The 14,781-nt window shown below is 54.6% G+C and overlaps 4 protein-coding genes across 4 annotated transcripts; 2 read left to right on the forward strand and 2 right to left on the reverse strand.

Moving 5' to 3' along the window:
• Positions 1–1,428: 1,428 nt before the first annotated feature.
• BDZ83DRAFT_751736 (uncharacterized protein) lies at positions 1,429–4,738 on the forward strand (the record flags this gene model as incomplete). The annotated part of the gene is made up of 3 exons (XM_060514098.1): positions 1,429–3,519; positions 3,585–4,182; positions 4,242–4,738. The coding sequence occupies 3 exons, from the start codon at positions 1,429–1,431 to the stop codon at positions 4,736–4,738; spliced, it is 3,186 nt and encodes a 1,061-aa protein (XP_060365545.1).
• A 440-nt stretch (positions 4,739–5,178) lies between these two features.
• On the reverse strand, positions 5,179–6,419 carry BDZ83DRAFT_719202 (zeta-crystallin; the record flags this gene model as incomplete). The annotated part of the gene is made up of 4 exons (XM_060512154.1): positions 5,179–5,409; positions 5,470–6,123; positions 6,191–6,298; positions 6,363–6,419. The coding sequence occupies 4 exons, from the start codon at positions 6,417–6,419 to the stop codon at positions 5,179–5,181; spliced, it is 1,050 nt and encodes a 349-aa protein (XP_060365546.1).
• Positions 6,420–7,166: 747 nt separating this feature from the next.
• Positions 7,167–10,768, forward strand: BDZ83DRAFT_698425 (uncharacterized protein; the record flags this gene model as incomplete). The annotated part of the gene is made up of 3 exons (XM_060511396.1): positions 7,167–7,704; positions 7,848–10,083; positions 10,140–10,768. The coding sequence occupies exons 1-3, from the start codon at positions 7,444–7,446 to the stop codon at positions 10,766–10,768; spliced, it is 3,126 nt and encodes a 1,041-aa protein (XP_060365547.1). The 5' UTR covers positions 7,167–7,443.
• A 784-nt stretch (positions 10,769–11,552) lies between these two features.
• BDZ83DRAFT_304128 (oxidoreductase molybdopterin binding domain-containing protein) lies at positions 11,553–13,744 on the reverse strand. Its single transcript, XM_060502267.1, has one exon. The coding sequence runs from the start codon at positions 13,662–13,664 to the stop codon at positions 11,721–11,723; it is 1,944 nt and encodes a 647-aa protein (XP_060365548.1). The 5' UTR covers positions 13,665–13,744; the 3' UTR covers positions 11,553–11,720.
• Positions 13,745–14,781: the final 1,037 nt, after the last annotated feature.

Consider the following 14,781-nt stretch of genomic DNA (forward strand, 5'->3'; position numbering starts at 1 on the left):
GAACGTCGTGGTTGACAAGGTTCCTCAGCGTGCTTGTCAGAGACACGAACAGGTAGGTAAGCTCTAGCTAGAGGGATAGGATGTCAATAATAAGAACAAGTAGACATTGGTGATGAGTATCGGGTATGGGATACGCCAAGATGCTATGGAAAATGTGTGAGATCTATGGGACAGAGCACAGCAAGGTCGATGATGGGAGCGCGAGGCCAGCTGTAAAGGTACAAGATAAAAGTATCTTTGGCATGGGAAGCAAGAGCTCACGAGCTCTGAGCATGTGCCACAGGCGCCGGTGCGAGACACACGTCACACGGCGGATCTTTTATCATTTGTAGCGCATACTCCGTAAAAGTACCTTATCTTAGGTTCCTTATGTAAGCACTGGCGAGGTGGCCCGACATCTTGGTTATCGATAAGCATGTATCTGGGAATGCGCCATTGGACGATGCCATTGCGGTTGGACGTTGGAACATGATTCCTTCAATATTATTGCCCATTGTCCACATAGGTAAGGTAGCTCACCGGACAAAAGGACAACAGGAAGTATTGGGAACAGTCAGGGCGATCGAGAGATCTCGTGCTCGCTAAGTCTGTTTGTGCCTTTCTCCTAGCCGGGTGAGACACATTTTGATGCTTAGAGCTTCTCTTCGGAGCTGGTCTCCATGTGCGCTTCATCATGAGATTGAGCATCGTCTGGCTTTCCAGAATATGGTACTTTACGCATGTCCTCATCATCCTGCCATTGAAGTTTGGGCGTCTATTAGTATGGATTTTGCAAGCCACGGCTTTCTCTCAAAGTTTCAATCATTTCATGAGATGAGCTAGCTGCCTGCCTTGGCTCTCGTTTCTTTACTGCCCTCATCCCCGGCAGCGTTTGTATCCGCGTCTCCATGTCTCCGTTGTTCCGTGTATGCCCAACGCCCAGGTCCATGTCCATGTCCATGTCCATGTCCAGTTCAGTCGGTAGGGCCCATCAATGATGACCGAGTCGGACATTCATTAGTCAGAGGGTTGTCGCTGTAAACTCGAGCGTTTTTTTTTTTTTTATCCCGGGTCGACAAAGCAAATGATGGAGTGCTCGACGGATGAGAAGCTGAGCATACTTACCTTGGGACAAGTTCATCTTTTACTCTCATCAAGTCATCAGGTCAGACAACCTGGAAGACTACCTACAAAAAGGTACGGATGCCGAGGGCGTGGACACGCCGCACTGCCACCATCTGCCCCTGTCCTGCTGCCGTGTGCGTCGTCTACTCTGCTCCCTCGTCCCTTGTGTGTCTAGTTCCCTGATCGTCGTTGTCGTCGTGGCCATTCTTTTTCATCTTTTTTGTGTTGTTTGTTTTTTTCTTGTTTCCCGTTCGTCCCGCACCCCATCCACCCCACGCGCGCATGTTATTTGAGTCGTACAAGGGAAATTCAACCCAAGAAAACATGATGCACTTTCTGGGCCATCGTCGAACAGCCTCGCAGCAGAGCATCGACCCCGAGACACAACAGCAGCCACAGCAACAATGGCGTCCGCACCACCAGCATCGCCTAAGCGCGTCTTCGGCTCTTTGGCAAGCGGCCCAGGCCTTGGGGTCCATTGGAGCCCCGGCCGCTGCCGCCGCCGCCGCCACCACTTCCCCTCCAGCTTCCGGCGGTCCTCCTTCTTCTTCTACCTTTGAGTCTGGACTCTTTGGAGGAAATGCTTCGTCAGCGTCAGCGGCAGCTTCAGCCTCCAATGCGACTGCCAATGTCAATGTCAATTCGGATGCCTCTCCAACTGCAGGTACACCCGCCGGCACTAGTAACAGCGGTACTACGGCTGGCCACACCCGCCCACCGCTGCCCAACCCGGTACCTTCGTACTCGTCGTCGGTGTACTCTCAGCAGTCGCAACAATCGCAATATTCGCCGTATTCTCAGCAACAACTGCAACACCAGCAGCAGCAACAACAACGACAGTCTGGCTACTTCCAGCCCAACCACCACTCACATCCTTCAGGCGCTCCTCCTCACTCCGGGCTCGGCATCGGGCTCGCTTCTCCCTCCACTACCTCCTCCCTTCAATACACCCCGGAAGCCTTGAAATCATCCTCAACCTCGACACCACCGGCGTCAACGTCCGCATCCACAATAACAGCAGCCGCCGCTGGTGCGCCTGGGCCATTAGTGCCCAAAGACCCCCCCGCCGTCCCCAACTTCCACTGGGACAGCGACTATTACCAGAACACGAACAATAGGAACAACACCATCAGCGACACCACCACAACCAACAGCGCCACGGCCGCTGCCACTCGTACGCCCACCACAGCGACCGACTCCGCTTCCGCCCGCGCCCTCCAGCCTCATCAATCCTCCCATTCACGCTCTCAGTCTCATTCTCATTCTTACTCTCACTCTCATTCTCAACCTCATTCTCACTCCCATTCGTATTCCCACTCCTACTCCCAGTCCAACCCCTACGCTCCCTCTTCTTCCTCTCACTCGCCTTCCTCTTCCTCCAACATCCCTACTCTCTCCCATTCCCGCTCCCACTCCTACTCCCAGCACAACCAGCAGCGTGCCTCCATCCCCGCCGCTCTGCTTCCGGCCCATGGCCAGCAGCTGCACCGAGACTCTCCCAACTCGCTGCCTACCCACTCCACTGCGACTGAGACATCAGGGCCGCCGGGCCTTTCCCCCTCCGTCACACTGCTGCCCGCGCCAACGCCATCCTCCTCCTCGCCATCTTCTTCCTCTGCTCTCGCAGCCATGAACCAGCAACAGCAGCAGCAGCAGCAGCAGTCGCCGCAGCAGTCGCAACCCCAGTTCCAAACTGGCACCCCGCGACGCACTGGCAACTACAGCTCCCAGCAAGACGAATTGCACATGCCAGCGGGCATGATCCAGCACGGCCAGCCTTCACCCCGCGAATACTCATCATCCTCTGCTGCCCCCGCCGCTCCCCATATCAAGTTGGAGCAGTCCTCCCCAAACACCCACCCCCACGCGCCTCCTTACCAGAGCACATCGTCGGTGCCCAACGTCTTGCAACCAGGTGGTGCAGGTGGTCGACCTCCCGCCATCTCTGCCAACACCGCTCCCAGCATGTCTGCCATGCAGCCTCAACAACAGCAAGACTATCAGACCCCTTCCAAGCCCCCCAGCTTGAGCCTGTCCCACAGCTACTCGCGCTCCTCGCCTGCTGCCGGATACGAAGGTGGCTCGTCCTTTGCGCCCTACACGCCCACCACCCCCAGCGGCTCAGGGTCCCAATTCATGTCTCCGCCAGACCAAAAGTACAATGCGCCCGGCTCCCAGCGAAACATCTCGAACACGCCCTTAGGCTTGGCCGATATTCGACCCCGCGCCGACTCGAGCATGTCCGATGGCGTGCCCGGTAGCGCTGCATATGAGCTTGCCAACGCCCAGCCTGGAACCAGCAACTACCTCGCTCCTTGGGCCCTGTATGCTTTCGACTGGTGCAAGTGGCCTCCCCAGGGTAACGGCGCTGGAAAGCTTGCCGTTGGCAGCTATCTAGAAGATGGACACAACTACGTAAGAATTCCCTCGCAATGCTGTTTTGACAGCTGGGTGTAGCTAACACCATCGTTTCCCTCAAGATCCAAATTCTCGATACCCAAATGGTCCCGACGCCCAACGATGTCTATCAGCCGGGCACTCCCAAAATCAACCTCGAATTCCAAAAAGTCGCCGAGGCTACACATTCCTACCCCGTGACGCGCTTGCTCTGGGAACCGCCCTCTTCGCAGAAGCAGTCTACTGACCTGCTTGCGACGTCGGGAGACCACCTTCGTCTGTGGTCTCTTCCCTCCGAAAGCCCCGTCTCCCAGAACAACTCCATTACCAACCGAGCCAGAGACCCCGCCGTTACAAAACTCACGCCTCTCGCGCTTCTGTCCAACTCCAAGACCCCGGATCATACTGCACCGCTTACCTCGCTCGACTGGAATACTGTTTCACCTAGCCTGATAATCACGTCCAGTATCGATACCACCTGCACGATTTGGGATATTCCGTCGCTGACGGCCAAGACCCAATTGATTGCCCACGATAAGGAGGTTTACGACGTCCGCTTCTGCGCCAACAGTGTTGACGTATTCGTGAGCTGTGGACAGGACGGTAGCGTCCGCATGTTCGATTTGCGCAGTCTGGAGCACAGCACCATCATCTACGAGCCCACTGGAAAAGATGAACGAGGTAACTTCCACCCCCAATATCACTTTTGCAAGTTTGGTGACGCTGACGAAACATGACAGATGCCAATGGCGGACGAATCAGCCCTACGCTCGCGCAGCAGACCATGTCGAACCCTCCGCCCTTGTTGAGACTAGCAACCTCTCCCCACGATACCCATTTGCTGGCCACATTTGCGCAAGACTCGAACGTAATCCGTATCCTTGATGTAAGACATCCTGGACAGGCTCTTCTCGAACTCAGGGGCCACGGAGGCTCCCTGAACTCCATTGAGTGGTCGCCTACGAGGCGCGGCGTTCTGGCTTCGGGAGCCGACGACTGCCAGGTACTGCTGTGGGATGTGTACAACAACAACCCTGCTCTCGGTGGTGGTCCTCCTGCCAACGGTGCCGCCCAGCCAGACAACACGAGAAGCCCGTACGCTAGCTGGCAATGCGATTACGAAGTTGGTAACCTTGCTTGGGTGCCTCATCTTTCTAGCGACCAGGGAGAGTGGCTGGGAGTCAGCGCCGGCAGGGGCCTATGGGGTGTCAAGACATGTGGACGAACCGGCGCATGAAGAGACCAAGGGCGACGAGCAGCAACTAATCCGACCGCCTTGCTGCGCTGTTCATAGATCTGGCTGGTCACTCATGATATATGCATCGCAAAGCCCGGCGTTTGGGGATCAGCTCTTGAGCCGGCTGTAGGGAAGGGGATACTGTCTGTGAAGTATGTTTCAAATGAATTCACTTGGAATAGGCAGTCATTGGGGGTGAGTTGGTTTCAATGCACCACAGGACTCAGTCAGTATGGCCCCCCTCTGGTCAATGGTCAGGAACAAAAGTTTGGGACAGTGGATGGCTATATACCGACGGGCACATTCGAGCGGGGAAGACGGAAGGAAATGTTATAGTAGTGTGCGGTGATTGTCCCGCACCAATGTGGCCGTTCCCAGTGTCCTCTATTTTAGGGTACTTGAAAACATAGCTTTTCGTACAAAGAGTCCCTTGCTGTGAATCATAGCTTTGTCACAGGCCGACCACTAATGTCGTTATCCAAAGTGACGACTGCTTTGCCCCAAATTTTGCGGCTTGCCATGTCTTTGAGAGCCCTAGGGACATGTTCAAGACCAGGATACTCAGCGTGATAGATGACAGGCCGGATTTTATCGGTTTCCATCAACGGTCGCAGCTGGTCCCAAATGGCCTTTTCCTCTTCAGGATGCCGTCGTAAGCTCTCGCCGTATCGCTATGAGGCATTCGTTAGCTACCTCGAGTGGGTGGTGGTTGCAGAAGATTCAATACTCACATAACCGATCAGAGAAACCTGTTTAAGTAGAACTCTATTCATGGCTATTTTCTCCATGTCGTCCTTGATCCCAGCGAAGCCTACGATCAGTATCTTGCCTCTGTGAGCAATGCACTTTAAGCTTCGGTCGACGAGGCCGACGGGATCAAAAATAGCGTCGACACCCTTTCCATCGGTCAGCTCCAGCACACGATCCCACCACGCCGCGTCCTCGGTGTAGTTGATGCAAACATCAGCTCCCGAACGTCGAGCAACGTCGCACTTCTCGAATGAGCCCGCCGTCCCTATCACCCGGCATCCCACAGCCGTGGCAACCTGAAGGGCCATCAGACCGAGCCCGCCGGCAGCGGCGTGGATCAAGACGGTCTGGCCGGCTTTTATACCAGCCTGGACGAGCGCTGCGTAGGAGACGGGGAGCGTGGCGGCTAGCCCGGCGGCTTGAGCGAATGTCCATTGAGGGGGGATGCGATGTAGGGGCGTTGAGGCGTCGAGTGAGATGATTTCGCTGTAGGAGCCTGTGCTGCCTCCGAAGACTCTATCGCCGGGACGGAATTCGGAGGTAGGCGGGGATGAGAGGATGATGCCGGAGAACTCGAGACCTAGTGTGAAAGGCGGCCGTACCAGGGATCGGTTGTTTTGGTGTTTTCCCCTGGCCTAGGTGCGAAGTATCAGCCAGCTAACTTATCTTAGGGGTACCTGCGATAACTTGTCTTGGACTCACATAGAGGGTATCGACAAAGTTCACCCCGGCGGCCTTGACTTGGATGAAATAGCGGTCTGCTGTAAAGATTGGCCGGTCGACATGTGAGACCTTGATTTCATTAAGGCCCTTGAGGATGAATTAGTATTATGTTTGTGAAATTGGACTACAACCTCTGGAAACTGGGACTCACATTGACGAATTCGTTCATAACAATAGCCTTCATCTTTTCTCTCGAGCTTGCGACCATTCTTTAGCCTATACTTGAATTGATACAAGTTGCGGAGAGAAGGGAATGAGCGTCTAGATGCAGGGGCCAGTTCTCAATCTTTATGGGAAGGAAGATGCTCATTCATGGCTGTTATTTCTGACGAGTTGGAGAAGCACTAGGTGCCGAGGCTTCTATCGGCACCTATCATGTCGGGCATTGGGAGTTTGCCGCATGATTATGCAAAACTTCGATGAAGAGAACTACCTAGAGTGCGACTAGCAGTCTGACGACTTTTAAGAATTCATGATAGGTGAGGTGTTCAACAACACTTTCATATCTCAATCAGAACTCATCATGACGTTGTAATTGCTGCTGTCTCTATTACTTCTACACCTCGACATACATCCACAATTATCTGCTAGATGTAGATTCATGATTGAGGTGGGTTTGAGATGAGAATTGCCATGCGGTTAGTCTTATTAACATATGAGATGCATCCTATTAGAAATACTGATATAATTGCCAACAAGGCTTCGTCTTCTTCAACTCAGTGGAGACAGTGAAGTCAATCGGAGATGGGATGCAGTAGGAGAGTGCGGATCCACTGTAGAGCGCATACCCTACGAAGTACGGAGTACAGGCTACCACCTATCGATTTGCCTCAGGTGTCAGTCTGGAGTGGCCACGCTAGTCCCCTTTCGGACAGAGATGTCTTTCGCGTTATTCGCCCGTCTTTAGTCGTTGCCTTTGCTTGTTCTAAGCTTTCTATCCTCCCGTTGCCTTTTCCTCTACCTTCACCTTTACCTTACCTCAATCCCACCTTTCGACCCGGCAGCCAAACCCCTTTGGCCCTTTCCTCCATCTACCCGCTTGATTGATTCGCCGGAGAAAAGGTTCCCTGCCTGCCGTCAGGCGAACCAGTTGGAAGGGCCGTTGTTTCCTTCCCTTGGTACAGATACTCTACTTCTTTTGCAGGTCACCTCGAAAAGGATCTCGCATCAGCAACATCGCCGAAAACCTACCAACTTGAAACTTTTGACCCGACGTTTCCTTCTTTTCCGCCATGTCTTCCAACCGCTACGACGATTCTGAGGAGGAGGATGACTTCAACCCTGCGCCCGCCGACTTGTCCGACGAGGAACCCGACCAACCAGCCAGCGACAACCATGCTCGCGAAAGCAGCCCTGCTGACGACGCACCTGCTCCCTCTAAATCGAGAGTAATCGAAGATGACGACGAAGAAGACGAAGATGATGCGGGTCAACACGACGACGACGATGAAGAAGAGGATGAGGATGACGAGGACGAAGACGATGTTCAACAGGTAAGCTTGTCGCTGCTCGTGCCGTCTGCCTTATACACAAAGCTACGCTGGGAAGGCGCTAGGCAAATCTTTGCCCTCACTGCATCTCCCAACGTCGCCTTCTCTTTCTCGTGGCGTGGACTTTTTTAATCAGTGATCAATAGGGACATCGTCGCAAGCGCAGAAAGGATCGCCGAGCCGCCTTCTTCGATATCGAAGCCGAAGTCGACGACGAGGAGGATGGCGAGGATGAGGAGAAAGATGGCGAGGAGATTGAAGACTTCATCGACAATGCCCATCCCGACGACATTGCTGAGAGCGGAGGCCTCGATGATGATAGACGTCACAGAGAGTTGGACCGTCGGCGCGAGATGGAGGCGAGTATGGACGCCGAAAAGCAAGCCGAAATCCTTCGACAGCGTTACGGCAACCGCCGCCCGAACAAGGGCTTTGGAGACTCGGCCGTCGTTCCTAAGCGCCTGCTGATGCCTAGTGTCGACGATCCTACCATCTGGGCTGTCAGATGTAAGGAAGGCAAGGAGCGAGAGGTGGTCTTCTCCATCATGAAGCGCATCGAGGAGCGACTTGGGACTAAGGACGAGCTGGCCATTATTTCGGCCTTTGAGCGCGGTGGCCCAACCTCCGTCATGAAAGGCTACATCTACGTCGAAGCCAATCGTTCCACCGACATAATGGTGGCTCTCGACGGCATGTTCAACGTCTACCCGCGATCTAAGATGATTCTCGTCGATATCAAGGACATGCCCGACCTACTTCGTGTTACCAAGACCCCAACCCTAGAGCCCGGCGCGTGGGTGAGACTACGCAAGCCTGCCAAACACGCTGGCGATCTTGCTCAGGTTATCGATGTCACTGAGAACGGCCTCGAGGCCAGAGTTCGGTTCATCCCTCGTCTCGACTACGGAATGCGAGACGATGCGCTATCGGCGGTGACTGCCGACGGCAAAAGAAAGCGACCTGTCGGCGTAGCGGGCCCGCGCCCACCTCAGCGCCTCTTCAACGAGACCGAAGCTCGCAAGCGGCATCCGAGACATATCCAGGGTAATCCCACCACCAAGGTGTGGAATTACATGGGCGATGAGTTCGAGAATGGCTTCCAAGTCAAGGATATCAAGATTCAGCAACTGGTGGTTACGGACGTCAACCCGACCCTAGAGGAGGTTACCAGGTTTGCCTCCGGCGCTGAGGATGGCACCGAGAATCTCGACCTGAAGGCTTTGGCATCGAGCTTGAAGGACAGCAACATCAACGTCACCTACCTGCCTGGGGACATTATTGAAGTCTATGAGGGCGAGCAGAAGGGCGTGGTTGGCAAGGCTACCAACGTCCAAGGTGACATTGTCACCATGCAAGTCACAGAAGGAGTACTAGCCGGACAAATCATTGAGGTGCCGACCAAAGGCTTGAGAAAGCGTTTCAGGATTGGAGATCACGTCAAGGTTACCAGCGGCAGTAGATTCCGCGATGAAGTTGGTATGGTCGTCAAGATCTCCGAAGACCGAGTCACTTTCTTGACCGATCAAACCAACACCGAAGTCACAGTCTTCAGCAAAGATTTGCGGGAAGCTAGCGACATCGGAGGACAGGGTTCGCTCGGTCAGTACGAGCTGTTCGACCTAGTCCAGTTGGACCCCACTACAGTTGGCTGTATTGTCAAGGTCGACCGTGAGTCAGTGATGGTCCTCGACCAGAACGGAGATACCCGGCAAGTTATGCCTTCGCAGATCGCCAACAAACTGCCAAAGAGGAAGATCGCCGTGGCCGCCGATAGAAACGGCTCCGAAATCAGACTCGACGACGTGGTCAGGGAGTATGGCGGTCAGCAACGCCAGGGCAAGATTATCCACATCCACCGTGCCTACCTCTTCCTTCACAACACCGACAGTAATGAGAATGCTGGCGTCTTCGTGACCAAGGCTGGAAATGTCAACACAATTGCTGCCAAGGGTGGGCGTGTGCTATCAGCCGGCCCCAACCTGGATCAGATGAATCCCGCCATGAAGCGCAACCCCAACGGATCTGAGAGCAAGATGGCGCCGCCCAAGAGCTTTGGAGGACGTGATCGTGCTATTGACAAGACAGTCATTATCCGAAAGGGCGGTTACAAGGGTCTGCTCGGTATTGTCAAGGATGCGACTGACACGCACGCTCGTGTCGAGCTGCACACTAAGAGCAAGACAATCACTGTACCTAAAGACCACTTGAGCTTCAAGGATAGAATCACGGGAGCCAAGATTGAAATCAACGGTCGTGGAGGTCGTGGAGGACACAGTGGTCCTCCGAGTGGTGGTCGTGGAGGACATGGAGGGGACTGGCAAGGAGGCCGAACTCCCGTTGCTTCTGGCGGCCCAGAGAGGACCCCGGCCTGGGGTTCAAGGAGTAAGTCAGCCCTCAACTTTGCCATTCTCTTGAATACGGTTGCTAACAAACACAAGCTCCTGCACCTACCGGTGGACGCACGCCTGCTTGGAAGTCCAGTGGCCCAGATTACGGCGGATCGCGTACTCCAGCCTGGGCCGATGGCTCTCGAACAGCCTACGGAGATGGCAACCGCACCGCGTACGGCGGAGGTTCAAGAACTCCTGCGTGGCAATCAGGCGCAAAGACACCAGCGCACGACGCGTTTGGCCTTGGTTCAAAGACGCCGGCGTACGGAGGCGGTGATGCTTGGGGTTCTGGATCCAAGACACCTGCTTATGGCTCTGCGCCTACACCCGGCGCCAGCGGAGGCGACTCATGGGGTTACACACCCGGCAACTCTTACGACGCACCGACACCCGGTGGTGCTCTTCTGAGTGCACCAACACCCGGTGCTCTCAACGCCCCTACTCCTGGTGCTTACTCGGCGCCTACTCCAGGTGCCGCAAGTGCCCCAACTCCAGGCGGCGGATGGCAAGGTGGATGGGGAGCAGATTCGGCGCCCACACCGGCTGCCGGTGCTCCGACTCCGGCCGCCAGTGGCTTCAACTCCTCATCAGCCTATTACGGCGCGCCGACTCCTGCGGCTTATGGCGCACCCGAGACTCCGGCAGCCAGCGGACCTAGATACACCGACGATGACTAGATGCCAAGGGTGTCGAGCTGAGAGGAGGCCGTCGGAGTCTCGTAGCTGGCTTGTGCATTTGGCGATGGGAGGCAAGGCAAGGTTGTACATTACCCGGCGTTTGTGTAGAAAAGGAAGATGCGCCTAAAGTCGTGCGCGTTTATAACAGGAAACATACCATCTGTCACTTACCTGAGTTTGAATCTGGGTGAAATTGTATTCTGCAAAGGGCGTCACTCATTGCTTCTAAATCTTTATCCTCCGAATCAATGAGCAGTACACTTTCAATCGTGCCCAGTTTGAGATGTTGTCATGCCCATTCATCATTTTGAGTGTCCATAATGCTTTTGCAGCTTGCTCATCTACCCTTCTCACCCATCTAACTAGACTTTACAATAATGGTGCACAAAACTTTGTTGCCTCAGAGATTCCGCCGTTGTAGGTTAGGGACTTTCTTTACCCATAAGACGTGTCCTCGACGAGCCAGCACCGAACTGCTCTGGACAGTTCTTGCTGCTAGTTGCGGCAGTAAATTGCAGCTCACTGCTAACTCGTCATATTGCGGTTGGACACAGGTTGTTTGGGGCATACGAAGGGACGTGGAGGTGTTTGCAATATCACCTCGATTTGGGTTGTAGACTACGCGCCGACACTAGCACTCTACGGCCGCATTCGAGCTCTTGAAGAGTGACAAAATTGAACAGAAGAAAACACCGCCAAATCCCCTTTGGTTGTTGGAAAACCATATCATTGGCGTGAACGTCGAGTAAAAGAATGAATCAAGAACAAATGGATAATTATGAGCAACAGGCTTCGCTTCATGAATCCGCAATACGCCTCCACTGCTTCAGATATACTCCACGCGTATGAGAAACTCCCGCAGCCATCGATAAACTCTCGTCTCTATCCTTCTTCACCTACTTGGCTGTCATTTACCCACTCGGCCTTCTTCTTCACATCGTATGCCGACTTGCTATTTAGCCACAACCATGGCCTTGTTGGCACAATCGGAGCAAATCTTCAGACGGTGCCACGCGTTGGCCAAGTTTCCTCGCTGATTGTAAATTGCCGCGTAGCTCTCAGGTTGCGAGTTGTACGCCTCGTCCGTGGCCTTGACGAGCAGGGTAGTGCACTTCTTGGTCCCTTCACCTGGCTCGCCAAGCGGGATTGCGCCATCGTACCTCCAGCGTTTCCATGCCCAGGACTTGTGCCCGGTTTTTGGCGGGGCTCCAGGCTCGTCGAGTAACTCGGCTTGGTCCCAAGTCTTGCCATTGTCGACGCTCACATCGACACGAACGATTCGGCGACCGCCACCAGAATACGCATAGCCCATGAGAGACGCTTCGCGGACGCTGCCTGTATCCTCATTTGCCGCTGACTCACTTGCTGCTGCTTTCCAGTCACCCAATCTGACGGTGGTAATGGCGCTTGTGATGGGCATCTCTTGAATCGGTGCGGCGCGGTCCCAGTCGGGGCTCGTCTCGTTGGGGCCAAAGCACTTGTAATCTTTGCGCTGCCATTGGCTATGACTTTCTTCATCAGAAATGGTGATCTGGCTCAGCCACTTGACGGAACGAGCGGCGACGTGTCCTGGCACAAGAGCACGGAGAGGGTATCCGTGGTCTCGCGGCAGCGGCTTGCCGTTCATCGAGTAAGCCAACAGAACATCACCACGCGGATCCAGAGCAGATTGGATGGGGATTGACGCGCCGTAGGCTTCGAGCGCCATGAATTGAACGTGCTTAGCCTCCGTATCTCCAGTCATGGCCTCGAGTATAGGAATACCGGCATCAGCAAGTACATCGGTGAGCTTCACGCCCTGCCATTCCGCACAAGAGATTGCGCCAACATTCCACTGGAGTCCATTGGTCTTCTTCGCGTTACGGGTCATGTCGCTTCGGCGGTTTCCAGAACACTGCAAAACAGCCACAACAGTAGTAGGCTTGAATTTGGTCTTTAGGTCATCAAGGGTGTACTCCTTGATGGTGCCATCGAGGAGCTCAATCTTGAGGGTGTAGTCCGAGGTATCGTCGACCTGTGGAACCCACATGTGGTTGCGCACGTAGAAGAGTTCATTGGGAGTGAGGTAGCTGTCTGCCAGGCCTTCGACGGGTGTCTCTGCATTGCGAGGCTTGGGAGTGAGGGTGATGAGTCTCTCATCACGGGTAGGATCGTGCTTGAAGGGGTCTTCTATTTCCTGAGCAGCGGGCTTCCCGTCGACAAGGTCGTCCGAGTCGATGAAGCCAATCAAGTACTGTTGGAGGATTTCATAAACGTGGGGCGACTTGTGGATGGTGAAGATGTTCCAGTAGGGATCAATGCTACCTCCAGCGGCACGGAGGATGACATCACCTCCGGGGTGTGCAGCAACCCAGTCGGTAATGTCGTAGACCTTGTCGCCTTGGGTAACCCATGGGCTGCTGGATTTGGCATCATGTTTTCGGATTTCGGAGAGCCTGAAGCGAGGGATAGATGGGTCGCGGTCGTCGGTGGACGGGGCCGGGTCGGAGGCATCTACTTCGTCCTGAGTGGGCACATGGAAGGGCTCCGAGAGACCGACGAAGAGAGACAAGAGCCCGCCGCTAGCAAGCAATGTACTGACGGTGGCCGGACCCTTGCGACGGCGTGGGTGCTGGGGCTCACGTTCGTCTCCGCGCTCCCCTGACCAGGTACCGGTAGTGTGGTGTTTCTGGGTATGTTCCTGTCCACCGACCAAAGGCGTCGAGGAGGAGGAAGCGGATATCGGTCGGGGGTGTCTCGAGCAGGCAGAGGCGTGTAGAGGACGACATCCTGGAGGAGGAGGAGGAGCGTCAGGGATGTAGCTCGGTCGCCATGCTCCAAGAGTCGAACGAGGAGGGACGGGCCGCCTGGTCGAGAGCTGTAAAAGCTCGCTAAATAGACGCCGCGGCGCTTGCATTGGATTTGGATCGAGGTGAATGGCTAGATTGGGCGAGATGGGCTTCGTTTGGTGGTGGACGACGTCGAGAGCGCGGCTCTGGTGTGGAGCTTGGACGATGAGGTGACTGACCGGGGCGATGGCGTGATTGCGCCTCGATGGCCTTTTGGCTGTTTTGAGAGGAGGGAAAAACTCGAAAGTGGGTCTGCACAGTTACGTGTGGCACGTGTATGGCTGCATAAATCAAGGTGAGGATACCTACCTTTGTACCTTACATATGTCGTTATGCAGATGGTATATGTCTCTCACCGGGGACCACCGACGTCGCCGACGGAGGGATCCACTTTCGGCTTCTTGGTCCTTAGGTAAGCAGACCCTTTGGCCGGACGGATGTGTGAATGGGACCAGTTCCAGGAAGAACGCATCAGACCTGCTGGACAAGCTGGGCGCGACATGGGGGTTCCTTCGCTTTTACATGTCTCAATCCATTGGCCTTCCACATGTCCCGACCCACGTCGAGGGCACGTTATCAGACTTTCAGCCGACAATAAACTCGAAACCATCAGAGTTCGTGTGTCATGGTGCTCCAAGTGCCCGAACGAGACCGACGAAAGCCGCGAAACCGCCCACGTGGACCCCGAACACCGTCGCAGCCCGGCCCGCATACGTCTCAACGTCCATCCTAGGCCCTGTTAGTCGCCGACGTGATGGAGACGGCAGTCACTTACAGACTCCAGTCTAGGTACTCTCAATTTGTAGCCCTCTCAATACTACCATACTCTTGGATCTGCACATGTCTGGTGTAGACACAGCACTTGTTTCCCCGCAACTTTAAATGAACCTCGCTTGGTATGTATCCCGGGTCATTGGCGATAAACCGGCCATCCAGGCTTCTTGGGATATAGGCGAATCGTGGATAAGCCAGCTGTTGGTAACGCAACTGAGTGGACAGTCAACCATTCCAAGCATATTGTTCAACGAAGCCACCAGAACTGTTCAGTGGATGAGGCTATTCTTTCATCATGTACTCAGCAAAAGAGCTCAACAAGATACCTTACGCTCTGTCGTAGCTAACAACACTCGCTTCAAGCTCCCACCATATCTCTCACTCATACTCACTTCACCACTCACCACCCTG

Source organism: Colletotrichum acutatum, assembly GCF_030867785.1.
Source record: "Colletotrichum acutatum strain CBS 112980 chromosome Unknown BDZ83scaffold_41, whole genome shotgun sequence".
Taxonomy (NCBI): Eukaryota; Fungi; Ascomycota; class Sordariomycetes; order Glomerellales; family Glomerellaceae; genus Colletotrichum; species Colletotrichum acutatum.

Excerpts from the sequence above, each read along its gene's own strand:
- BDZ83DRAFT_304128 (XM_060502267.1), bottom strand. The coding sequence starts at position 13,664 with ATGCAAGCGCCGCGGCGTCTATTTAGCGAGCTTTTACAGCTCTCGACC.